The 26,181-nt window shown below is 37.9% G+C and overlaps 4 protein-coding genes across 8 annotated transcripts; 3 read left to right on the top strand and 1 right to left on the bottom strand.

The window, feature by feature from the left end:
- Window positions 1–1,789: 1,789 nt before the first annotated feature.
- LOC149925965 (uncharacterized) lies at window positions 1,790–3,341 on the top strand. The gene is made up of 2 exons (XM_090161832.1): window positions 1,790–2,430; window positions 2,528–3,341. The coding sequence occupies exons 1-2, from the start codon at window positions 1,790–1,792 to the stop codon at window positions 3,339–3,341; spliced, it is 1,455 nt and encodes a 484-aa protein (XP_090017958.1).
- A 4,670-nt stretch (window positions 3,342–8,011) lies between these two features.
- LOC149925964 (bifunctional 3'-5' exonuclease/ATP-dependent helicase WRN-like) lies at window positions 8,012–16,378 on the top strand. The gene is made up of 20 exons (XM_090160704.1): window positions 8,012–8,433; window positions 8,586–8,721; window positions 8,830–8,890; window positions 8,951–9,018; window positions 9,083–9,191; window positions 9,253–9,327; window positions 9,395–9,477; window positions 9,542–9,755; window positions 9,827–9,996; window positions 10,058–10,149; window positions 10,210–10,282; window positions 10,936–11,044; window positions 11,097–11,276; window positions 11,380–11,479; window positions 11,530–11,583; window positions 11,647–11,702; window positions 11,775–12,023; window positions 12,086–12,170; window positions 15,517–15,783; window positions 16,091–16,378. Exons 1-20 carry the CDS (start codon window positions 8,098–8,100, stop codon window positions 16,316–16,318), a joined length of 2,745 nt encoding a protein of 914 aa, XP_090016830.1. The 5' UTR covers window positions 8,012–8,097; the 3' UTR covers window positions 16,319–16,378.
- On the bottom strand, window positions 16,190–22,646 carry LOC149925963 (BLOC-2 complex member HPS3). Of its 4 annotated transcripts, none has more exons than XM_090160702.1 (18): window positions 21,098–22,646; window positions 20,700–21,034; window positions 20,502–20,632; window positions 20,370–20,442; window positions 20,127–20,302; window positions 19,867–20,062; window positions 19,573–19,806; window positions 19,437–19,511; window positions 19,263–19,361; window positions 19,135–19,204; window positions 19,037–19,074; window positions 18,904–18,981; window positions 18,781–18,844; window positions 18,625–18,725; window positions 18,356–18,562; window positions 18,204–18,294; window positions 17,409–17,561; window positions 16,190–16,288 (listed from the first exon to the last, which is right to left on the bottom strand). In XM_090160702.1, exons 1-18 carry the CDS (start codon window positions 22,254–22,256, stop codon window positions 16,278–16,280), a joined length of 3,291 nt encoding a protein of 1,096 aa, XP_090016828.1. In that variant the 5' UTR covers window positions 22,257–22,646; the 3' UTR covers window positions 16,190–16,277. The 4 variants fall into 4 exon arrangements, with proteins under 4 accessions (XP_090016828.1, XP_090016827.1, XP_090016829.1 ...); XM_090160701.1 differs by lacking the exon at window positions 16,190–16,288 and having other exon boundaries at window positions 17,171–17,561; window positions 21,098–22,259; window positions 22,339–22,646; XM_090160703.1 differs by lacking the exon at window positions 16,190–16,288 and having other exon boundaries at window positions 17,171–17,561; window positions 21,098–22,250; window positions 22,367–22,646.
- Window positions 22,619–24,945, top strand: Arf1 (ADP-ribosylation factor 1). Of its 2 annotated transcripts, none has more exons than XM_090160705.1 (5): window positions 22,619–22,770; window positions 23,318–23,504; window positions 23,581–23,691; window positions 23,750–23,874; window positions 23,955–24,945. In XM_090160705.1, exons 2-5 carry the CDS (start codon window positions 23,357–23,359, stop codon window positions 24,114–24,116), a joined length of 546 nt encoding a protein of 181 aa, XP_090016831.1. In that variant the 5' UTR covers window positions 22,619–22,770; window positions 23,318–23,356; the 3' UTR covers window positions 24,117–24,945. The 2 variants fall into 2 exon arrangements, with proteins under 2 accessions (XP_090016831.1, XP_090016832.1); XM_090160706.1 differs by lacking the exon at window positions 22,619–22,770 and adding an exon at window positions 22,777–22,917.
- Window positions 24,946–26,181: the final 1,236 nt, after the last annotated feature.

Genomic DNA, 26,181 nt, shown 5'->3' with positions numbered 1-26,181 from the left:
AATAAGTAAAATAAAAAGGAACTGTCCAAGCCTAAATATAATTTTCACAATCAACTATTACGGTGTAAATCGTGTTAGGATATAAGACCGTTAAAGGTCTTTGTTATGTACAGAAACGTAAATTAAGGCCGCTAAATTCAAGACCACACTGACCTATAGGCCGAATTAGCGATCGCCCTTTTGCCCTGGTCTCAAGAAGCAGTTTCGTCACCCCAGTTTGAAACCCTACTGCTAACTACAGCAACTTTCACCTGAGTCTTTACGTACCCAGTCCGACCCTAGCTTAGGCAAGCTACACTAATGAAATGCATACATTTAATTTAGTGCTCCAGGAAACCACATTTGTTTAAACGGTTTATTGTCTGGGTTTAAAATAAAGGCCAGCTATAATGTACAAAAAGTTTTATATATTCATCACCATCCATGATTGTCGCTGAGCAACCACCTGGTCCTTGAATGCCTCAAATATAATACAGAATAATATGAACCTAATATCCATTTTTAGAAAGGTGTTACGATATGCGTTCCTTTTACCTTAGAAAGTAAGCTTTCGAGCTATTAAATAGCGAGCCAATGGTTTTTTCAAGCGAGGGCACTTGATTCGATTCAGGGCTCAACTTTTTAGCTCGTAGTTCGATGGGTTCGCCAAGAAACTAGCTCGACTCGTTGATCGTTCGCCACGAAACTAACTTGACTCGGTGCTCACTCGCCAAGAAACTAGCTCGACTCGTTGCTCGCTCGCCAAGAAACTAGCTCGACTCGTTGTTCACTCGCCAAGAAACTAGCTCGACTCGTTGTTCACTCGATATGACATAGGCTCGGTTCGTGACACGGTTTGTTTTCTGCTGATTAACGAGCGAGCTCTAGAACTCGGCTCGATACGTTTTTGCTCGCTTCGACACTCGACTCATTTAGTCTTAGCTCGACTCGGTTCGATACACTTTGAGCGTGTCGAGTTGCGAGCCCTCGCGAGTTTGCTCGGCTCGTTGACACCTCTACCGGCAACTAGCTGCCAGCAATTTGGTTATGAAATTTACGGTGATTTCTTAAGCCCCACTTTCATGCTCGCTGGTAGCGGGTAAAAATCGCCAAAATCCGCTTCCGCTACACACTTTTTCGCTTTCCGCGTTGATCTGTTTCAGACAGATATTTTAGCTTTATTTTCACGCTTGCGAGTGGCGGATGCGAATTTTGACGATTTTTATCCGCTACCAGCGAGCATGAAAATGGGCCTTTAGAGTGAGGGGTAGACAATGTATCTAATCTGATCATAAAAAACTCTACTCCGGCCTATCGCGTGGCACTCTTGGCGCTCTACAACCGCCTCTGGGCTGAACGAGTGATGCCTTCGAGGGAGAAACACGCTATCTTATACCCGATCTTGAAGCCGGGGAAATCTGCTACGGATGCTACTACCTCTTACAGGGGCATTCTACGAGAAACTGGTATCTAGAGCTCAACAAGGTGCTCCCTCCGGAACAATCGGGCTTCCGAAAAAGTTGTCGTGCCACTGACAATGCGATTCGTCTCGCTTCTGCGGCCAGCTGCGCTCTGGCCTCCAATAAGCATTGTCTAGCGGTGTTCCTGGATCTCAGAGAGTGTACACCTTCGCGCGCTCCTCTACAAACTCCAAAGTTTTGGCTTGGAGGGCAACCTGCTGCGGTGGGTTGAAAACTTCTTGGCGGGCCGCACTTCTTAAGTTCGCGTCAACGGTGAATTTTCAGCCACTTTCCCGGTCCATAGAGGACTTCCTCAGGGCAGCGCCATTAGCCCTATCCTATTCAGTGTCATGCTGGATGGGATTCCTCCGCTCTGCCGAAAGGAGGTCGATCACGGGGAGCACGCGGATGAGATCGCCGTCTGGATCAGTGGCTTTGACTGGGGAAATCTTTTCAGGACTATGCAAGTCGCTCTTGACAGGATCACCGACTACGGCGCAAACTGGGGACTAAACTTTCAACCTCTCAAGTGCAATTTTATGACCTTCTCTCGCGACACCGACTTTCCGGCGGCCCTCACTCTCACACTGGGCCTTCAGCCGCTCACTAAGGTATCACCCTACAGGTACCTAGGTGGTCTTTTCGATGACCGTCTCTCTTGGATTCCTCATATCGAGGACCTTTCCTCCTCTTCGATGAAGAGACTAAACCTCCTGCGAGCGGTTTCGGGTACCCAGTGGGGTGCAGGTTGTAAGGTTTTGCGGCTTCTGTATACGCACCTGGTACGCTCCAGACTGGATTACTCTAGTCCCCTTTACGCGTCGGCGCCCGCTTGTGCCCTCAAGAAACTAGATAAAATTCAAAATGCGGCCCTTCGAGTCATCCTCGGGACTCCACCGTCTTCTCCTATCAGTTTAATGGAAGCCGAAGTGGCCATTCCGCCCTTAAGCAACAGGAGAGACTATTATGGATCTAATCACCCTTGCTCCATGTGGGGCGGCGGACACTCCGCACTTCGACCGAACTCTCCTGCGCCGGGACCTTGCTTCCTTGGAGATTTTGGATCATCGCTTCCCTTTTCTACTTAGAGCTTGGCGCCTGGCTCAGGCCTGCAATCTTGATTGGCTTTTCCACGTTACTAGTCGACACCTCGTCACTGCGGCGACCCCACCATGGACCCCACCGTCGGCGACCATCATCTCGCGTTGGCTCACCAGTCCTAAGGATGACAATAACTCTGAGCAGTTAGGGCAACTGTTTTTCGCAACTATCGAACCTCACGCGAAGGACGCGATGGTTATCTACACGGACGGTTCGGCTTCCCCCGTTTCAGGGGTCGCGGGTGCTGCCTTCGCAATTCCCTCCCTCAGCGTTGGTGCGGTTAATTTAGTGTACTCCGGTCATCCTATTAATCGGGTCGAGCTATTTGCCATCCAGATGGCTCTCTCCTACGCGTCCACACATCTGCGTTCGCCGGTAGTTGTCTGTTCCGACTCTAAAAGCGCACTCACCCAACTGCTAAGTCGGTCTATGGATCCGGTGGCCATCTGTATCCAGGAGCTTTGCGATAAGTACCCGTATCCAGTTTCTCTAATCTGGTGTCCAGCACACGTGGGAGTTACCGGAAACGAGACGGCCGATCGTCTCGCCTCGGTTACTGAGCTCCAGCGCCCTTCTAGAGTGGACTTCCTCCTCCCGTCTACTCTTGTAGAAATAAAGAGTGCGTGTCGTCGGGCTCTCTCAGCTGAGTGGAGTACGGACTGGCAGACCAGTAGGGTAGTGCGGCCTCTTCGTGAGGCTAAACCCTATCCCGGCTCTAGTGCTATACTTAACTTGAAACTCTCGCGCAAGGACGATACCCTTCTCTCGCGACTGGGTTGTGGTCGCCTTCTTATTTTTTAAAAACTTGTTTCGCGAAATACTGTATTTCGCGAAACAAGTTTTTAAAAAATAAGAATACTGCCGTCTGCTCCCAAATGACGAAAAAACTTTATCATTCTACCCGTAGCGCCGTCTATCTCTCAATGGTTCGTTCAAATAAGACGGGGGGTAGGAATAAAGTTTTAAAGGTTTTTGGTGTATATAGTGGGGGCCTTCACACCAGGCGCGCAATTTAAAACAAACAAATCAAAAAAGAAAAACAATAAAAAGCCCGAAGAACACTGTACAAATGGTAGAATTACACCAAAAACAAGGGAAAACAAAATAAGGAAACCGATTAGAATGTCAATGCACCGCACGTCGCAGAATAGCACAGGTGGCAATAATAATGTCCATATGACCTCCATGTACTGCTTTAAGAACCCCCACGAGAGTGTTCGGAAGATTGCGCTTCTGGAGCGCTGAAACCAGCGCTGGGCGACGCCCAGTGTGATAGGGGCAGGTGAATAAGATGTGGTACGCATCGTCGATAGCTCCGCAGTGAGTGCAAGCGGCCGTCACACTGAGGTCGAACCGGTGTAGGGTCGCGTTTGTGGGAAGGCGACCACAACCCAGTCGCGAGAGAAGTACGACGTTTTGATAGTTGAGCGTAGCTCTCTTACAGTGCTTCCACTTTAAGGGTATTTTACCCTTTTTCGCGTAAAATTGACCCCGAGAGGGATTTTATTTCGAGGTTGAGGGTAATGGGTAAAATTAGGGTATTTTGAACATTTCATGGGAAATTTAAGGGTATTTAAATTTTTTTTAAATAATCTACCATGAAATATAATTTCCCTTTTTGACAAAGTGTAACTAAGTTGGCCGTAAGTGGAAAACTGGTTTTGCTTATGTCGAGACCCTTTTAGGTTCTTTCTCTGTTGTCAGCTTTTGCCGATTGGAGCAGACAAATATATTGTTTTCGTCCCTTAGTAAGCGAATTGCATACCTACCATTAATATTAGTGTCTTTTTCTTTGTAAAAATTAAAGAAAAAACTGTGATAATTAAACTAAATTATTTATGGTGTTTTTTATGGGAATTTTCAGGGTATTTTTAAATTTAAAATGGGTAAAAGTGGGTATTTTATTGTTTGATTCTTGTGGGAATTTTAAGGGTATTTTTGAAATTTGGAAAGGGTAAAAGTGGGCATTTTTCAGCTTATGTCTGAGTAAAATGATCTTTTGGAAGTGGAAGCACTGCTCTCTTAGCAGCGAGTTCAATGGGAAAGTTTTGTCCGTTCGTCCGTCCGTTAGTAAGTTTCAAAGGAGGGGGGGGGGGCGCAAGATAAAGAGGCATGGTATGAGCCACGGGTTGCGAGAGGGTAGGGGGGTGCTCTTAGCAGCGAGTTCAATGGGAAAGTTTTGTCCGTTCGTCCGTCCGTTAGTAAGTTTCAAAGGAGTGGGGGGGGGGGCGCAAGATAAAAAGGCATGGTATGAGCCACGGGTTGCGAGAGAGAGAGAAAGCGAGAGAGTAGGGGGGTGCTAGACGGGGATAGGAACGGTCGTCCGTTAGTAAGTTTCAAAGGACAGGGGCGGAAGAGAAAGAGGATTTGTATGAGCCACGGGTTGCGAGAGAGAGAGAGAGCGAGAGGGTAGAAGGGGGGCGCTCAGCGGGGATAGGAGCGAGTTGTACGGGAACGTTTTGTAGAGAAGTGGAGGGGGGTGGGGGCTCTGATAATTCGCAGAAATTTCGCAATATCTCGAAAACAGTAATTGATGAGGGGAATCCCTTCGAGGGTTTTTTTTATTGAGAGATAGGGAAACTGGCAATGGTACTATAGGCAAAGTCATTGATATTATCTATATTTCCACCGATACTCGCGAGTATTTAAACGAGTTGCCACTTTGTGTGCTTGTTAATTTTCCAACATACATACTCAGGTCCGTCGTTATACAACAATCTGATACCGATCCCACCAGACACCGTTTCGTTTAAAAAGGGGGCAGCCACTTGTACTCGTAAGCAATTCCCACTGCAACTTGCTTACGCAATCAGCATTCATCGTTCCCAGGGCTTAACACTTGAGCAAGCAGTTGTTGATCTCGGACCCAACGAATTCGCTCTCGGCATGGCATACGTTGTCGTTTCGCGCGTAAAAACATTGGACGGCATAATTTTCGATCCCAGATTTAACGTAGAACGACTTTTGAATGTCAATAGTAAGACCGGGCCATAGAAATCTCATAGGTAACTAGAATGCTGCTGTGTAACTGGCAAATGGACCAAACGCCGTGGCAGACGATAGCCAGATCTCAGCCAATCAGAGCTCAAAGAGTGGTTCTGCCAAGAATTTAATGTCACCAGAGAGAATGACGTCACCCATCTCCCACTATAGTAGCAGAATCAAGAAGGGTTATTATCCTCCTTGGCGGAACCACTCTACGGCCTCTCATTGGCTGAAGGTTCAAAATGAACTGGCGTCAAGCTCGGCCGTAGGCGGCAGCATTCTAGTTACCTATGAGATTTCTATGGACCGGGCTAGCTTTCAAAAAAAAGAACTGGAGAGGTTGAAACTACTATGATATGAACAAAGTTATGAATGTCATAAAATAAAAGTTATTACCTTAATTTCTTTAAATGTGTGTTCAATATTTGAATTATTTATATTGTCGCTAGCTCGTTCCGCTCAGGTTTTTGTCAAAAATACCCGTTGGGGTTTTGTGACGCCCTAGTATAGATTAATATTCCCAACCAGCGCTGTTAGACGTACCATAATTATGGTACAAATCAATAATTTTAGGTAGAAATTTGGGTTGTACCATAATTTTAGCGATGTACCATATGGTACGCTTATTTACAATAATTTTGATAGGCTGTACTATAATTTCCATATTTTTTCAATAGTATCATATTCTCAAAAAATTTCGATTTCTGGTGTTATGAACACCGTGTTCCGCCCAGCTTTCTCGTAACGGCTGCGGTAGCACTGCGCTAAGCAGGTTTGCAACTTAGTCCTCTCTTGACTCCTCTATTTCAACCTACGCATGGAGAAAAGAGGGTAAGGAGATGAAATAAGTGGGGTGTTCGCTCCCCTTTCGTGCCGCCCTCCACTCAAAGTTGGGAGAATTGGGGGACGACAAAAAGGGGTAGCCCGGTAAAATATTTGTCACGTGAACATGCTGTAGCAGTTACAACTTACATGGTGCCCTCTTTCCATATAACAAAATACATCTACAAGGCCATGCGTTCGAATTATTTTTCTATTTTAGTATGTTTTTATTTCCTCACAATTGAAGTTCTTATTATTAATTTCAATATAATTATGGATCATCACGTAATTTTAAAAAGCAGTCAAAGACCATAGAAATCTCATAGGTAACTAGAATGCTGCCGCCTACGGCCGAGCTTGACGCCAGTTCGCCTTGAACCTTCAGCCAATGAGAGGCCGTAGAGTGGTTCCGCCAAGGAGGATAATAATCCTCCTTGGATCCGCTACTATAGCGGGAGATAGGTGACGTCATTCTCTCTGGTGACATTAAATTCTTGGCAGAACCACTCTTTGAGCTCTGATTGGCTGAGATCTGGCTATCGTCTGCCACGGCGTTTGGCCCATTTTCCAGTTACACGGCAGCATTCTAGTTACCTATGAGATTTCTATGTCAAAGACACAACTAAATAACATCGAAAAAGGTGAAAAAATAACTAAAAATAAATGGTAAGCCTTGGTGTAAATACGTTCACTAACTCCAAATAACTTTTCTTTTTAGGTATTAGTTTTAACAAAAAATTTCTAATTGTGAAATCTCAGCATTTTCAAAAACCCAAACCGTTAGAGCATGGCCATGGCATGGCCTAGAGGGATCCAGGTAGCTAACAATATCACGTGACAAAAGTTTTACCTGGATGCACTCCCTCTTTTTTTCAAGCCCCATCCACCCGTTTGGGGGAGTTCGGCATCAAAAGCCGGGTAGAGTTTCGAAAATCAATTCATCTCAATACCCTCTTTACTGCATGACCTATGGCAGTCTCAGACTTGGTCGTAGAATAAAACACTGATCTGGCAGCCAGCACAGAGGAGTGTTCAAGCCAATTATATGAACCTAGCGTTCAAGCGTCTGTAGCGTAGCGTGGTCTACTGGTCTGTCACTGTTTCCGGCAGTTATTTATAAAAGGGATTTACTATGGTCGAATGACAGGTCAAGTATTTCAAGAACATGTAAATCTTTGAGGAAAACACTTAGAACGACTACAGCATTACTTTAATATTTGAAATTCTCGCTAAACTAGCTAAATACGTCATAAATGGGAGGTGCAATAATTTTGAGAAGAATTCAATAATTTTTTATCATCGATACCATAATTTCCGTTTTAAAATCTGACAGCGCTGTTCCCAACTCAATGCTCACGCCGGGAGTAGTGGCTCACTCCTGTAATCCCAGGCGTCCGGGAGGCAGAGTTTGTGGATGGCCGTGTGAGGACGACCACCAATCCCCTAACGGGTGGTTGGAATACTTCCGCCAAGGGTGTCCCCACCCCTGTCCCCACGTATCCCCCCGTTGGCGTGGCCGTTACACATATCTCGCCCTGATTAATCAGTTATTGTGTGTGTGCTGGTGTCTAAGGCCTCGGGTCGACACCGATGTGTGTGTATCTCAAAAAAAAAAAAAAAAAAAAAAAAACTCAATGCTCACAATGAAAGCGAAACTTTTAGTTGCGGTTGCTGTAATTTCTTTCCTTACACCAAAATAGTCACAGTCAAAAAACTCTTTTTCTGTCAATAAACGTTTTTGAAAATAAAAATGTCCCTTAACAAAATCAACGGACGTGAGTGTTCAAGTTTAAGTTTGAAGGAAGAAATTAACGATCTTGAAGAAGCATTTAGACTCGTGGAAGGTGTCAAAAGTAGATTAAGAACAAAATTGAAATCCCACAATGAAGAAGTTCTTACACAAAATCAAACTGAAACAGTCTCAAATGGGTTACTAGCTTTGAATTTTGTATTACGTGACATTGAACTGCAAACCCATGATACAAAACCACATGATTCTAATACCATAATAAATAAAGAGCAATCTATTTCGGACTCTGAACAGTGGGATGATGATGATTGCGATTTTGATCAAGATATGCTTAAGGTGATATAAAATTTTATTTTGTATTTTTAAGCAATAGGGAAATAACACTCCGTAGCTTTGGCTGTGGCCATGTTGGGTATAATGTTTTTCTACAGATAAAAGCATAGGTGATGTAGAACTGTTATCTCCCTATAATGTTTTGAAATGTTTAGGCTTGTGAAGACGCCGAGAAAAGCTTAACATTAACAACTAGTGACAGTATTAGTCCAGTAAATAATGAATCATTTAATTTAAATGACTCAACAGATGAAGAAGACAACGCAGAAAATAACTACCAACCTGGAGATGGTATGTTGTTAGCTTTATGTATTTATCCCCAATTATTAAGTATAGTTACGGGTGGGAAGGAGAAAGTTTTAATCGAACCTACATAACATTAATATTATGGGTTTCTAGAGCCACCAGTAGACTGTTTGAAAATCTTGAAAGAATACTTTGGACACAACAAATTCAGACCGTAATAGTGATTATTAAATCCATCTTTAAGATTTTTATTGTCAAATTTTTAAAATTTTAGTGTTCAATGGAAAATTATTTCGTCTGTTTTAAATGATGGACGAGACAATTGCATTGTAATGTCAACTGGTTAGTTAAATTTAATAGTCCAGTTAACAAAATAAGGATTTAAGTTATTGTTTTCTTCTATCAGGTTCTGGAAAGAGTTTATGTTATCAGTATCCTGCCATATATAGTAAGAAAACAGCAGTTGTTATATCACCCTTAATTTCATTAATGGAAGATCAAGTTCTCAATTTAGCGTAATTGAAAGGGTTTAAATTGTTGATTATCCAACTTTTAACATTTAAAATTTTTAATTAGCTCGTCCAACATAAATGCCTGTTATCTGGGTTCAGCTCAGACTGCCAAGCATCAAGTTAAGCAAGAAATATTGCAGTAAGATATTCTTAATTGCGATATTTGTAAAAAAAAACAAAAGTTACTAAAGAGGTGATTTTTAAAGAGGAAAGTATCGGCTAGTGTACATGACTCCTGAGTATGTTGAAAATGGAATGGACATTCTGGAGCAGCTTGATGAAAAAATAGGTAAAATTGCTAGCTATTTGTAATTTTTATTTACCTTGTTTCTCATTTGAGATTACGTATTTAGGGATCAGTTTAATAGCTGTAGACGAAGCTCATTGTGTATCACAGTGGGGTCATGATTTTCGATCCAGTTATAGGAAACTTGGTCATCTACGAGAAAGTTTCCCCCATGTTCCCTTTTTAGCTCTAACAGCAACAGCAACAAGAGTCGTTCGTAGAGACATTGTTGAATCTTTGAAGCTTAAAAATCCCTTAATTACTTGTACAAGCTTCGATCGGTAAGCCAACTTATCGCAGATTTGGGATTTTCAATTAGAAACGTCTAATTTGTTCCTATTTCCTTAACAAGGCCAAATTTGTATATTGAAGTTTTGAACAAAACAAACTCTCCTTCTAATGATTTATTGCCATTTTTGGGAGCCAGCAATCGGGGACGTTGTAGCAATTATCAAGAAGGCCCAACAATCATTTACTGTCCCACTCGACAAGTTACCCAGGATGTGACTTATTTACTCAAAGGTATATGTACAATATATTATTGTGTGACTGTTTAACTTACGTAATTAATTGTGTTTTTCAGATGCAAAAATAAAATGTGCCATGTACCATGCGGGAATGAATACGAATGACCGTAAAGAATCTCACACTAAATTTGTCCATGACAAAGTTTCGGTAAACACTTAATAATTACTTGGTCTAGCTGTATTTTAACATTTACGTCTCATATTTTAGGTTATAGTTGCAACTGTTGCTTTTGGTATGGGTATTGATAAACCTGATGTACGTCGAGTTATTCATTACGGTGGTAAGTTGTATTAGATGTAAATACTATTTACCTTCATTAACAAAGGAAAAGTGAAACATTTACCTAAGCATTCTTGAAGTAGATTACACTTGAAGTAAATTGCCTGCAAACCCATGGTAACTGTTAGGATTGTAGATTATGTATATTTTATATATCCGTAATTATTGTAAACTCTGCGTGATGGCGCAGTAAGTGAGGCGCTGAAAATGTAACCTAAAGGAGAATTACTGAATTAGCTATAAACGGGGAACAAGCACTTCTCCTGGGGTAGCTCTTTGGAACAGTCAGTAATGTCAATCATTAACCAATATTAAAGTATTATTACAGTGAAATATGGGTAAATATTTTTTAAACAAAAGAACCAAAAGTTAGGCAGAACAAACCCTAACAGTAACATACACACTGCCTAAAATATGCTATGAATATTATTACACTTGATTTGTGATAGTCTTAGAAAGTCTCTTTAATTATTTTATGCCACTTAACGTTTTCTCTCAAAATATATTTTGAAAAATCAGCAGGAACCTGCAAAGGTACATGTTTCAAACAATAACTAGTAACAATATAGGAGGGTGAATATTGAATACCTCTTAGATATGTATTATAATTTTCTAGTTGAATTAACAATTGTTATGTGATTTCAATTTTACTAGCCCCAAAAGACATTGAATCTTATTACCAAGAGATTGGAAGGGCCGGCCGCGATGGGTTGCCCAGCAATTGTTATGTCTTTTTCACTCACTCTGATTTTGCATTGTGCAAGTGAGTGTTTGCATTACTATAGCCTATATTTTGTAATGACTTTTTTATATAGGTTTTTCTTAAATGGAATTAAAAACCAGAAATTTGTAGAGCATCGTTTAAATATGATTCATAATTTACAAAACCTTCTCACATCCAAAACATGTCGCAGGAGAAATCTACTCAAGTATTTTGAAGGGAAGGATGTTTCCTTGAAAGAAATTGAGAAATGCTGCGATAATTGTCGATCAAAGTAAGATTTCTTTAAGAATGTTGTGGTTTTATAAGCTTTCTACGTTTCTTTACGTAGTAGATTCAGTTTGTAGTAATCACTAGAATTTATTATTTAATTACAGAATAGAAGCTAGAAAGCGCGTAACTAAAGGTAGTCAATCCCAACTTTCATCTGAGAAAGAATATGGGGATGAAGCCAAATTACTACTAGAAGCTGTTGAAGTCAGTTTACGTTGTCAGTTTTTGAAGCCTTTTTAATAAAGTTTTTTTAGGTATCAAATGGATATTTTGGTTTATCTGTTCCAATTTTGTTACTACGTGGCTCAGTATGTAAAGAAATGCTTATGACATTGTTTCCTTTGATTAATTTATATATATTCTTCTTATAGGTAAGTCAAAGAGTTCCTGTTTGGATGAGATCCAAGCCTATTTACGGCATAGGAAGGTTGGTATACTTTAAATTAGAGTGCCTTCTTATTTAATGTAGCACCAAATATAGCTATAATATAATAAATAGAAATAAAACTGAAGAATGGTGGAAAGCGTTCGGCCGCTTGCTTCTGAATGAACAATATTTGATGGAAAAAGCACGTGCTGGACAGCCGCATAAATTCACATTTTCTGTGGTGATGCTATCTGAGAAGGGGCATAATTGGCTGTCTGATGGGAGGAATATAAATCATTTCAGCTTAAAACTGGAACCAAGCAACGAACTGGATATCTTAGAAGGATCTCGTATGTTCAGACCTAATGCTGCAGATGACAAGTAAACAAAAAATTAACCAAGAATAATTTTATCCATTGTTTAATGCTCCATACTTTCTATAGGAGTAATTTAATGGTTGATTCCTTTGAAATTGACAACAATATCGAAAAGGCTCCTACCATTATCAGTGAAGAGGATAAATTAAAGGTATAAAGTCATTATAATTATAAAATTAGGGATAGTCACAAATTGATATGAGAACGATATTAGTTATGATATCACAATTTAATTCTAACTTAGCCACTAGAGGTAGCTAAGTGAACGAGTTAAGATTGTGATTTTGGTTTGCTGGCCAACTCTCTAACATGCCTAATGATTGTATGTAGTCTAAATAATGACACACCGCAGAAAGATGCCAAAACGCTTAGCAGGCTCAAGAATGACCTCTCTAGAAACTTTATCAAAAGCTCCATCGATATCCAGAAAAACAGCTATAGTTATTTCCTAAATCTCAATTGCACATTCAAGGCAACTTGTAATGATTTGCTCTTTTGATAGGCATACTGAGCATTGGAGAGCGGTCAACTAATTTCGCCTATACTAAGCACTAGCACCAAACTACCCCAATCCGTTAACTTATAGTTGTATTTTGTCGGAAGGTGGAACCTCTTCGTTAGTAGCATTGCTATTCTGGATCATGGTAGTGTTGTCGTCCTTCGTGGTGGTGTACCGTTGTCGGTGTCTCTTCCGGTGTCGCCAATGTGATAGACGTTGAGCTCTGACTTGTCGTCGTAGCCAGATTTGTTGTTCGGAGTTTCGTTGGTGTTGTTTGATTGATTACTCCGCTTTGGTGGTACCTTTTTTGCGTTTTTTAGCCTTGTCAGGAGGGTTGAGGCATGCCTTCGCTTAGAGTCCTTGAAAGGACAGACATGAGCTTTGTGTTGGTCTCTTTTGCATATGAGACAGCGGCTGTAATCAGGAATGATTTTTCCATCCTCCTTGCTTCTGGAGTGATTAGGTGGCGACGCGTGACCTGTTTCTGCTATACTTTTTGAGGTAACGTACTCGGCTTGTACCAAATTTTTTTAGTGTGATTTGGTAAAGGTGACCTACTCAAGGCACAGGCATCAGCGTTGAAGTTTGATGGCCCTTTTTCGAAACTTTATCTCATAGGAGTATGTAGCGAGCATAAGATATGACCTCTTGATCCTGGCTGCTGCCATTGGTGGGATTGATTTGTGAGCAGCTAGAAGTGATGCCAGGGGTTGGTCTGTGTAGATTATGAATTTCTTCCCATACAAGTAGTCCTTAAATTAAGTTTCTCCTGTCCGTCTATGAAATGAGATATGACAGTGCCAACGCCCACTGATGAGGCGTCAAACACGAGCATGATCTCCCGGTTTATGGCAAAGTGCACCAGGAGATTTGACGTTTGCAATGTGGTCTTCGTTTCGGAGAATGCGGCTTCTTGTGCTTTACCACAAATCCTGGGTGTAGCATGTTGAAGAAGCGAGTAGATTGGTGCAAGGCTTGAAGAATTGTTCCGGAGAAAGTGTGAATAATAATTCAGCATGACGAGGAATGAACGTAGTGTTTATCTCGTTTTCCAAAGGATGAATTCCATGTTCATCTAGCCGGTGACCCAGGAACTTAATTTTCGGTTGTAAGAACTTAAGCTTCTCTAGCTTTAAATTTAAACTGTAATCATTGAATTTTTGTATAACAGTACCTATAACTGTTAAAGGTTCTTTTGTGCTGCCTCCCACTAGCGTATCATCCTGGAAAGGTGTGACATTTTGGACATCACAAAGCACCATTTCCATCCTGAAAATGGCCAATGCTGAGGCCCTTCCGAAGGGTAGGCGTTTGAAGCGGAATAGTCCCAATGTTGTGTTTATCACTGTGTATTTTCGTGAGTCCATATCAAGTTTGACTTGGTCGAACTTTGCCAATCGTGCAAAGATGTCCTCTGGTACTGATCAATGTTCAGTTGAGGGTTTATTGTTGTCTTGTAGTCTGCACATTTGACGTATACCGCCGTTTGGTTTTTGTACCATGACAATAGGTGAGGCGAAGTATGAGTAATCCACCTTTTCGATAATTCCTTCTCTTTCCATTTGCCGGAGCTCGTCCTCCACTCGTTTCAATACTTTTGTTTTTCATCATTGTCCATGTATAGGTGAGCTTGTACTCCTCCCAGCTTTCCCAGATCTGGGGTGAAAAGACTAATGTTTTTCCAATAGCGCATTTACATCTGGATCTCCGCTCTGAATGGTGTGTATAGAGGTTGTTGACTGGTTGACATAGGGTAGTATGTTGAGATGTGAGTTGAGCCATTTTTGGCCACACAGATACAGTCTATCCCCTCTGATGATATTCCCAGCCTCCCAGGTGAACACAACATAAAACTACATCCCAGTGCTGTACCCATCGCTCTTGCGTGTCTAACACACTAAAGTACAAGACAAATTACAACATATGGTTGATGGTAACATTATGGTTCCAGCTTTGGGTCCCTCTGAATGGATATATCCAATAGTGGTAGCTCTCAAACCCAACAGATCTGTAAGAATTTGTCTTGACCCATGCCAACTTAATTCAGCTATAAAACCTGAGTATTTTCCTATAACTATCAATCCACAAATGCACGCCTAACTTCATGGTACCAAGATATTCACAGCAAATAGTGAGTTTCGGTGAGTCCAATTGATGGAACAGTTTAAATTTTGTGCACTTTGCCACTCCTTTTGGTATGTTCCAATTCCTTCGATTTCCTTATGGCATATGCACAGCAACAGAGTTATTCCAACGAACTATAATTTAAATCTTTCCAAATCATTTGTTCCCAAAACTACAAAAATCTACAGATTACATGATCATTCCTTCTCTGGATAAAGAACATCACAAACAAGATCTAGTGACGCAAGTTAACACTGCCTAAGACCACGGTCTCATATTCTCCAAGCAGAAAATGCAACTAGGTGTGAAAATTTGCACCCCAAAAATTAAAGCCATTACTTCTCTACCTCCACCACCTGACACAAAAGCTCTTCAACGCTTTTTAGGAGTGATAAACCTTACCAGCATGCACCCACACCCTCGTAACCACCCGTCAATCACTTCCGTAATATCTCAAGATTTCTATAACCCCAGCCACTAGAGGTAGCTAAGGTAGAGAAAAATAAATGATAGTGACAGGGCAGGGCCCCGTTAAGTGACAAGGTAAAGAAAAATATAGTAAATCAATCCGTTTTACGAAATCTGTGACGATATTAAATAAATGAATTAATTAAAAACCGAATTTTAAAATAGATTTAACGGATTAATTTGTTTGCGTCACAATTTCCAATATTTACTGATTATTTAAAAGAGGATTTTCTCAAAAACCAAAATAATTAAATTTTGATGAAGCTAACTTCAGTTGAATGTTTGTCTGATATGTAAAAATCAGTTAGTCAGGAAAAATCAATATCGGAATTAGTTTTCGATATTGATAAATATATTGAAATCAGTTAAATTATGATATAAGCCAACACTAACTGTATTTTTTTAGGCTGAACTCTATTACAAAATATGTAGTCTAAGGAACAGTATTGCTGCGGAAAATGCCCTGGCTCCATATATGATCTTCAATAATAAAAATTTGGAAGAGATATCAAAATATCGTCCATCATCTTTAAAATTCTTGTTGGAAATCCCTGGAGTTCCCGAAGTGAAAGCTAAAAAATACGGGAAAGCAATAACGGAATTTGTGTGGAAATTTTGTGTTAAAAATAAGTTGAAGTATGATGTCACTCCAGAAGATTATATTCAAGAAGAGGTAGGTAAATAAAATTAAAGCAGAAGTTAATGAACCGAAGATATGGATTGCTATAGCTAGTATATGGGTTATTGTCTAGCAAACTCAAATGCTGAAGCACTCTGTTAGTAGCCATGTTGCATGAGAAAGAGTGGGGGATGATAATGGAATTGCACTAAAATTGAATCTTCCCGTCGATTATAGATAATATTGTTAAAAACTTTAATCTACCCCATAACTTCAGTTCATTACCTTCTGATTTAATTAAACTAGTTTTTTAAGTAAGAGTAAATTGCAGTGTTTAACAAATTAATTTATTAATTTCTAGGAGCTAGAAGAATCCCAAAGTGAACCACAATTTGAGCCTCAAGCTGAGGTGGTATCTACCTCACAAATCCAATGCGAAAGTAGAAATGATTGGTTGAATAAAGAAACTGCCAAAGAAGAAATGGTGGCTGCACCCAGTAAACGGAAACTTCCAACATGGGTGAAGAAAAGTGAACCATCTTTAGTTGTTAGTAAGAAGCTGAAAAACAACAAACTTTTCAAAAGATAGTTCTTTTTTCTTGTTCAGTAATTTATATGTAAATGACAATAAAGTTTGTATTTTGAGTAATATACTTGTAATATTATGCAATTATCTCGGCACTGGAAGTATTGGCAAGCTAATATTCTTAATAAGTTATGGTGGAAAGAAAAAGAAAACTAATACATTATAATGGGCAAAAACTGATGTGAGATATAGTCATTTTGCATGTAAATTTTCGATTTTAAGCAATGTGGTGCTAATTCGAAAATCCTAATATTCTTAAAAAAAAAACAGTTTTTGTAATATAGATAAGTTTCTTGGAAGGATTTTAGCGAAGATAATGTCAAAATATAGTAAAAATTATTATTAATTTTTACATAAGCGGCCATACACCCTAAATGAGGTTTTCTACCAAAAGTTTAGTTTAGTGTAAGCAGAGTATAATTGGGTAGCTAATTATCTGAAATATAGGAAAAATTGTATAATTTTTACCTAAATAAACCACAAAATTAGTATTTGAATTACAATAGCTTGTTACCTAAAAGCGCAAGTCAAAATCCTTATTTAAATTTTTTTATAAATAATAAGATACTTTGTTGAAATTGAAGATTTATAATAATATTAAACTAATAAAGAAGGGAAAAACATGGCTAATAAATCTTTTAAAATTTTAACTTGGGTGTATAAAGCCCTAAATTGTTATACCCTTCTTTATTAGTTCAATATGCCTTGTTGTTTTATATTTAAAATAGCAAAAATCTAAATATAAACATTTTAAAAACTGAAAAATTGATTCGGCCTAATGATGAAACATGCAGAAATCTTTATTACAAATGTCTTAATTCAGTTGTCCCGACTTCTTTGACTTTTGCTTTAAGGTAACATTAGCCAACAGTATTCACATGAGTGGAGGGAAAAGATAGTGCTGACCAGTCTAGCTTCAGGCATATTTTTATTGCGGACAGGTACATGTTTAAACACTTAGTGGCAAATAATTGTGACCTTCTTGGAAAGCCTAGGCGCTACTTAAGCGTGCTATTTTAGAAGACTTTTAAACACTGAGCTATTCTAATGAAGCTGTATGACAGTTATCACATGATAGCTTTGACTTCCATACCAATAGCTATCACTTTTTCTTTGAGTAACGTAGCTTGGTGCTTCTCCACACATCGTTTAACAAATGGCAAATAGAATTCAGTATCGTGATTGCTGGGTAAAAGACCCAAAAATGCAGAAGGATGAAGCATATCAGCAAGCTGCCCCAGTAAATCTAATTTAAAAGAATTATAATTAGTAAACTGTCAGGAGTAAATGTAACAAAGCAATTGAAATAGGCCTTGAAACTGGGAGTCTTTTCTCTAACAAGTGTATATCCCTAAGGGAACGAAGTTCTAACTTTAAGTTATTCAATTAAGTTTACACTCAGCTAATATTTAAGCTATTTTCAGAGCTATGGCGCAATCAAGGTCAAGTTCTCAGAACAAAGCCCTCTTTTGTCTAAAGTTTCTCAAGGCAAATTAACTACTACCAAGGACGATAATATACTACTAATTTTGGATGCAAATCCAAGTCTGAGTTGAGCCAAAAAAAGGTTGGGTAAGAAATTTAGAACTAGAACAATAGAAAGTGTCTTTCTCATTGTTGTTATGTTACTTATGAACACATGGATATTCATATCTATCTAAGCACATAGCATCATTGAAAGTCAGAAACATATAGCAATGATAATATAGTGGGAGCTAGACAAAATTTACTGTCTATGAGGAAAGTGTAGTTTTAGGCTCATTAGGTATCTCTTACCTAAAAATTTTAAACAAGAATCATCCCTATTATTTAGTTTGTACCTAATTTGTTTGTATTCTGAATATAAAATGGAGTATCATAATATGGAAAAATATATATAAAATCAGACCTTGAAATATTTGATTATATAACTCAAAATCTGGATCATTTTCGTCCTTTTTATCCATTTCATTCTGAATGATTGCAAATAGTTGACACCACTAAGTAGATTAAAAATACTGAGTAAATGAATAGTTTTAAAGATTTTCATTCAATTTTCACCTTGTCACTTTTCATTCCAAATGTATCTGAAGCATAAGGTAAAAGTCCACTGGGGTGAGACTTGGATAACTCCGCAATTGCATCTTGCCAATCGCTGCATGACACAAGCAGACTTAGATACCCCCGGGTTGTGGATGGAACGGTTTTAAGACAGCCCTTAAATTCAGTCAGTACTTTTCCTTTGCACAGGTCTGAACAAAGCAAGCTCTAAAAATTTAATATTACAATTCATTTGAAGGATGCATGATTTTTTTATGAGATTGTAATACTTGAAGCCTTAACAAATCTTCATTACAGTGCCAACAATGACAATATCTTTGACCATCTAAAGTTTGCTTTTTCAGCAAGCAGCTACGTGATATGCCCCTTCCTAGAATTAGCATGATTTTATAGTTTCATTTCAATACATCATTGATTTATTTTACCATTAAAAGGAGGCAAATCTCCCAGCCAGGCGTCTCTGGCACCAAAAAGTACAGCAGATTTAGACTATAAAAGTAATATTTAGTTGATTAAAATCATGAATATTATCATGTGTATAAACAGACCAAAGAATGTCCAGATCGGCCTGAATAAGGTTTTTGCGGAGATTGCACCCTTTTTAAGTATATTTTCAAAAGTAAAAGCTAAAAATATATCATTATCAGACACTTTCAGTAAATTAAGGGGTGTATGTCTTACAATGCAGTTCTTGCTTGCAAACCCACAAAGTTTTTTATCTAAAAATATTTAAAGAACATTACGATAAAGCAAGAACCGAAGCCAGAAAATCACTTTACCACTCAAAAGAGCCTCTAAATATTCTTTAATCAATGGTATTGACTCAGTTTCGGCATAAGTAGATTCATTCTGTAAAAGAACTTATATAAAAATCCAATTTTAGTATTTTAAAGTACATCAATGGTACCTTCATAATTTCAATAATCTCATCTGGAGTTAAAACATTCAATCTGACCAAATTCAGTAAAGACTCTACAAATGCATCAGGCCTATACTGCTTTATCATCTATTTAATTTTCAAAAACTTTGTATTATCTCAAAAAACTTAAAATTATTTAACTCAGGCATGATAAATTCACACCTGTCCAAATGGTGAAAATTTCCCTTCGGACAAAAGCAGACTATGAATCTCAACCAGAACCGGAACTAATTCTTCCTTTTAGAGGACAAATAATCAGTAAAGCATTTCACAATTATTTAATGTAATAGCCTTTTACTTTGGCAATTGAAAGTATCATATTTTGGGTTGCTTCCGCATTGCCTTTACGGTATAAAAGCACAACAACAGCCAAAGTATCGCCAGCTGTACTTTTTTTGCTGGTGATTCTTTTTTTTAAAAGCAACATTGCTTTTTCTGTTCTATAAGTCGAAAGATTAGAAAGCAAAATCACTTTCCACAATAAGTGAGGCGCTTCTTCCGCAAATATCTCTAAAATAGTTTCAGTCGTTGACTGAAAGTATAATATAGCTGATTATTTGTCAATATTATTAACACAGTTAAGGTTTAATACCAAAGGCAAATCTGCTGTATCATCTGTTTTTTCCTCTAAAAGACGCCTAATTAGGTAAAATACCAAACACTGCATCAAGTGTTTCTGCTTAACTTGAGCTTTCAAATCTTTAAATCTCTGAAGAATATTTTCTACGGGTAATTCTGAGAGCAAGTAATATGATATTGCTATTTCTTGTTCACTGGTTTCACTTGAACTAAAAGAAGATAAATTATATAAACACAAGCTTAGGTTACAATTTTAAAAAAAGGATGCAATACCAAGCATAATAATCTCCAACAAGTGCGCAGGACTCCCTGTAAAGTTCCATGCCCTCTCTGCCACACTTCTGTTCTCCAGTAAGAAGTAAATGAGATCTTAAAATCATATGCCCTTCAGAAAGGAGGTGTAAATACGTTGGTGGACTCGAGAGACGATTTAGTAGACCAACTTCAAACTGTAATAGTGAATGTGATCTCATTTATAGGACTCATATTTTTAAGAAATTTTTTTGTCTAGCTTACAAAATCTTGGAATAATTGTAATGGGGATGGTTTTCTCAGTGAATATATTGTGCAGCTATTCCCTTCTATAGAACTAAAAAGATGCAAATTCAGAATTAAGTTTTGAGTATTTTATCACAATATAAGCCTTACTCGGTACTAGAAAGAGAGTCATCGGTGGTTGAAACTAATACTAAGTGCCGATCAGACATGATTAACTGCTCTACTCCGAAGAAAGGTCTCAACCCCACAAGACATACAGGGTCTCGACTGCTTGGATATACCTTGCAAAGTTAAATAGCTTTTGTATTTTGGATGTTTATATACTTATTATAAGTATTTATTCTTTACTTTTTCAGGAAAGCTTTGAAAGAGAGCTCTGTGAGCAATCCTAAGTGTGTATGTTTCCAACCCAGTTTCGGTCAAGGCATGAAGCAAATTGTGCTCTAACACCACGCATTTGACCAAAGCTGTGTATATATAATGAGAAACCATTTCCACTTTTTTGCCTTTTGAGGTTACGTCATACAGATAACCCTCTTGAGACCCCGTAAAGAAACAACACACTGCGTTCAATCGGGTATTACATTTGGAATGTAATGGGGAAAGTAGTGGGATGGTGTTATCATCTGATGCTGCAGCCACCGCTGTCAAAGGATCCATTAACTGATCTGCTTTCTGCGGTTCTATTTACAAATATTTATTATTACTTTAAATGGGCTAAAAGAATCCAGCTACAATCTGTTTACCAGCACAGTAAGTAGGAACTAGATGTAAATCGTGTAATCCACAATGCTCTGGATTTTGAACGAAACGGCGGTATAATAATGTAACTGCTCTAGCTTTTGTTAACGCTCCTGTACTGTTCATGCAGTCAAGCCGCGAATCAACGTTAACATCGATATTGCAGCCCCTGGAAATATTGGTGGGTCCCAGAACTTCTTCCGGTTGAGATAATAGATTTGTATGTGATACATTGGCTCTTTCAATGGATTTGAATTTAATTTCAATGGGAAAGGAATTAGGATCCAGTTTGGATTTTAGCTCATCTTCAAATTCTGCATCAACAATTCCTTCAGAATGGAAGCAGTCAAATTTCCATTCAATAAAATATGGGTCATCAGTTATTAAATCGGAATCATTGTGTGAGTTTTCTTTGCTTGAACTTTTTATTGAGGTATTGCTACTGTTTTGTCTTGAAAGGGAATTTTCTTTGAATTCTTGCTCAAGAACCACTTGGAACACGTGAATTTCATTCGTTCCAAGGCAAGCAAAATAATCTTCACTGATGTTAATCTCTTGGACCATGAAATTAATTTGTAAGTCCAGTAAACGGTCGAAATCTCTAAATTTTTGCTTGGAAATGTCATGGATTTTGCTGCTGAAACTGAAAACTTGTATAACTCTGCCAAGGCTGATGGCCAACGTTCCAGTAGCTTTACAACACGCAATGCAGAGTGCAACATCACTAAGTGGAAGCTCAACCATTTCTAATTGACCAACAGCAGAAAGTGTGTTAGATGTTCCACAACCAGCAATTCGAACCCTCATTGGTTGGCCCTTCATATCAATCCACCAATTTAAATAAGCCCTTACATAAGTCATCTGTGGATTTGAATGTCTCAATGACTTTCTTTCGAGGGTCGCAACATAATTCGCTGAATCGCAATAAACCAGTTGTTTTACTTGATCAACAGTGGGAAAGGTGTGTAATATGTGACCTCTACGGTCCAGGTCTCTCACTTCAACACAGTGTTGAACCGTGGCTACAAGTAGTTTTTCTTGGGCTGTGCACAAGGCCACTGGTTCATTTTCAGCCAGAAACACATCCTGGGAATTAAAGTGGTGGCAGGATATTACCCGAACCATGCCTTCGGGAATCCCCAATCTGCATTGGCTAGACTTCATTTTCTTTATATGAAATGACCCAGGTTATTTTATTATATAATAAAACGTCATAAGTAAAAAAGCATTAATAGGAAATAGCTACATTTTTTATAATTTTTAGACATAAAAACGTCACTCGTCTAACAAATAGCAACTTGCCATGCACCCCACCACACCCTCTGTAAAAAAAATCAATTCATTATGCACGTGTTGCTATGGGTCAAAGTTCAAGCATGTTTTTAAAGAAGGCGGAAATCCCATGTCAAATGAAACTGAAGGGTCTAAAATAGTACCCATTTTAACTATTTCCCAGTATTTGTAATTATTTGTTGTCACACGCGATTGATTTAAATTTTATCGCATTTTTTCCCCATGCTTTGATAAAAGAATATCAAAAAATCGAATTTTAGTGACTCATGTTTGCGAGGTGAGGTGGCAGTATTGTCGTGACACGACGTGGCAGCGATTTCCTAGTTTTCTGAAAATTTGCCAAATCTTTTTGAAAGCGTCAGCCATATTTTACTCGCAGAAACCGGTAAGTGTGATTTTAACTAAGATCGCACCTATATTCGGCCTGTTTATTATTTACGTGTACGATACGATTATTCGCTACTTTCGAAACGCACCGCTTTGAGCATTAGTATTAGATAAATAATCATTGAAGTTAACGCGTTCCCTGAAAGTAAGTGGTGCTCAAGTGGGAGTTTTTGGTAATTTTTGCTAAGCCTAACGATTAACGTCTCTTTGAGTCTTGACTGCTTATTTCATCAACGCTTGACTCCCCTCCCTAATTTAGGCAAAAGATTAAAAAATAGTTTCCTTTTTGAGAACGTCTACACTCTTCGATATGAATATTGTTTTTGCTCCTATACTTATTCTATAATTGGCCCTCATTTTAAAAATAAGCCTTTTGTAATTGTTCATTTGGCATAGAATTTTGTTTGATGTTAGGAGTATTGGTTTAAAGTCCTTGAATATTTTTTTTAAATTCTTCTTTCAAAATTGACCTTGTAGCACTTTTCCAAAGAAATTTTAATCTTCCCTTTGAAGGCTCTGAGAAGTAACATATTTCTCCATTACAGATCTATTTTTAGTGATTTCTGCCAGTAAACCAATACAGAATGGGGAATATCTTTGCTAATTTATTCAAAGGCCTTTTTGGCAAAAAAGAAATGCGTATTTTGATGGTAGGGCTTGATGCTGCTGGTAAAACCACAATCTTGTACAAATTAAAACTAGGTGAAATTGTAACGACAATTCCTACAATTGGTGAGTGATTTAATGTTTTAGTTGGACATTTTTAGTAGAAATAGGGGTTTTATTCAGTGTTTGATTTGCATTTTAGGTTTCAATGTTGAAACGGTAGAGTACAAGAACATAAGTTTCACTGTGTGGGATGTTGGTGGTCAAGACAAAATTAGGCCTTTGTGGAGACATTACTTCCAAAATACACAAGGTAATAAAAGAAAATGAACTATATAAAAACCAAGTGCTTATAAATGTTGTTCCCTTAGGTTTGATCTTTGTGGTAGACAGTAATGACAGGGAACGAATAGGTGAAGCCAGAGAAGAACTGATGAGGATGTTAGCGGAGGACGAATTAAGGGATGCTGTCTTACTGATATTTGCAAATAAACAGGCTAGTATATTTTGATCTGACATTTCATCGCACACATTTGGATTTCTCATTAATTATCCGACTAATCTTTTCGCCGACAGGACTTACCCAATGCCATGAATGCCGCGGAAATAACCGATAAATTGGGCTTACATTCCTTACGTAACCGCAACTGGTACATTCAAGCGACGTGTGCCACTAGTGGTGATGGTCTCTACGAAGGGCTCGACTGGCTTTCCAATCAGTTGAAAAACCAAAAATAAACCTCCCCTTTATCGACACTTCTAAATTTTTCTTTACCCATGGTCAGAAAAACTGTGCTTCTCATTATAAAAAACAGCAAGAAAATAAATTTAAATTTATAAAAAGTTAAAGAAAAAACGCATAAAGGGGCTTAAAATGACCAACGCGAACAAACTGTGTTCCTGTTGTTTAATTTTTGAAACTTCCAACTAGTTTTTCAAAATTTTTCGGTTATCCCAGCCACCCTTTGCATATTCCGCAATTTCTCTATGTATTTTTTATTACCGAAATGTTTTGATCATTCAAAGCTGTTACTCTTGGAAAATCAAATCTGCTGTAATTTATCTTTAGGTATATAAAAAGTTTTCTTCAAGTGTTACTAGTATTTTATATTTTTTCAAAAATCAATTTTCCGCCAGTAACAGCTTTGATGATAAATTAATTGTTCTATTTGTTGGGAGATACTTTTATTTTTAAACTGGCTAATTTATGAAAAAAAAAAGTGACAGGACATGGGATAAAAAGTTTCTTCTTTCGAGATGTACATATTCAAATACTACGTTTTATTTTACATTATAACCTCCCGCTGTTTTGGAACTGGAAAAAGTTCAAAAGCACTTGAATTAAAAGTATATTTGACGATTCCCGTTTCAACACTTTATACTCTAGTTACTGAAACATTTTGAGCGAAAAAGTGCTTTCATTTTATTTTGAGTGAAGAGAAACTTTTCATGTAACAAGTCTGTACTTTGGCACCCGTAAATAGAAATCGGCCATTATTATAGCTGTAGAGGTTTCTTTTCTGTATTGGTATTAAAAATAAATTTTGTCTAGTAGAAATTTAAGAAAGTTTTTTTATCAGTTAAATAGAATTAAGCCTCAATACATGCGCTCTGTTCAAATTGATTGTTTTTGGTTAACCCTGTCATTTCTGATGTACAGTTAAAAGGTCGATAACACCAATGAACTTAAGGGTTCGTTCAATAACGCTCATAAAAAATATTGATGAAATCATTTTCTTAATGTATGACTTTTAGCGTTGCCAGTTCCTGAAACTCAAATTATCGTAACAGAGCTAAAAAATTATCGTACGCCTAAAAACTGACGATAAATTTGAATTTTCTTGTTAAATCCAATTTTTAAATAACACTTAAATTTGACGGATTGAAAACTTACGTTTAAAATCCCCATATTCTCAGCCAATTTTAAAATTATAGTACATTATCCTACGCGCAAGCTGAATTATCGAAAAACGCGTACTATATAGTACGCCATTGAAAATATCGTACGTCCCAAAAATTAGCTCGAAGTTATCGACGTGTACGATAGTTATCGTACGTCTGGCCACGCCGGTTTCCGGTTGGGACGTCATGATGACCATCAGAAAAACTAGCTAGAAGATATGTTTTTATTTATGGCGTGACGTAACACGCGTTGTTAGTAGATTTCGTCGCCATGTTCTAAAACAACTGGGGGTCGTGTTGGGGCTGGAGGCAGAGAACTGGTGTCCCAGAGCTGTACTATCCTGTCCTGTTGGAATTCACAGACGTTAAAAGTTAGGAAGGAAGTTATCGATTCTACCAGTGCTTTTATCTTACTTGAGTTTGGTCCGATTATGACTTTGAACTTTGGCTTACTTCTCGCTCGTATATACATATACATATTTATATATATATATATATATATATATATATATATATATATATATATATATATATATATATATATATATATATATATATATATATATATATATATATATATGTATATGTATATGTATATGTATATGTATATATATATATATATATATATATATATATATATATATATGTATATGTATATATATATATATATATATATATATATATATATATATATATATATATATATATATATATATATATAATATAAAAAAAAATTGAAACCCAAAATAAACATTTTTTTGTCCCTTTCTTTAAATTACTATTTGCAACCACATCCGTCAAAACAGAAGAAAATTTTCTCAGAGGCGAATTAACCCCCTTTGTTGCCCTAAGCACTTGAAACATTTCGATGCCCCCCCCGTGCCCCTATGGGATAATGAAA

Source organism: Leiobunum rupestre, chromosome 10, assembly GCF_980474605.1.
Source record: "Leiobunum rupestre chromosome 10, qqLeiRupe1.1.hap1, whole genome shotgun sequence".
NCBI lineage: Eukaryota > Metazoa > Arthropoda > Arachnida > Opiliones > Sclerosomatidae > Leiobunum > Leiobunum rupestre.
The sequence above is the reverse complement of the archived record's forward strand: the minus strand, read 5'-3'. Positions and strand labels throughout refer to the sequence as shown.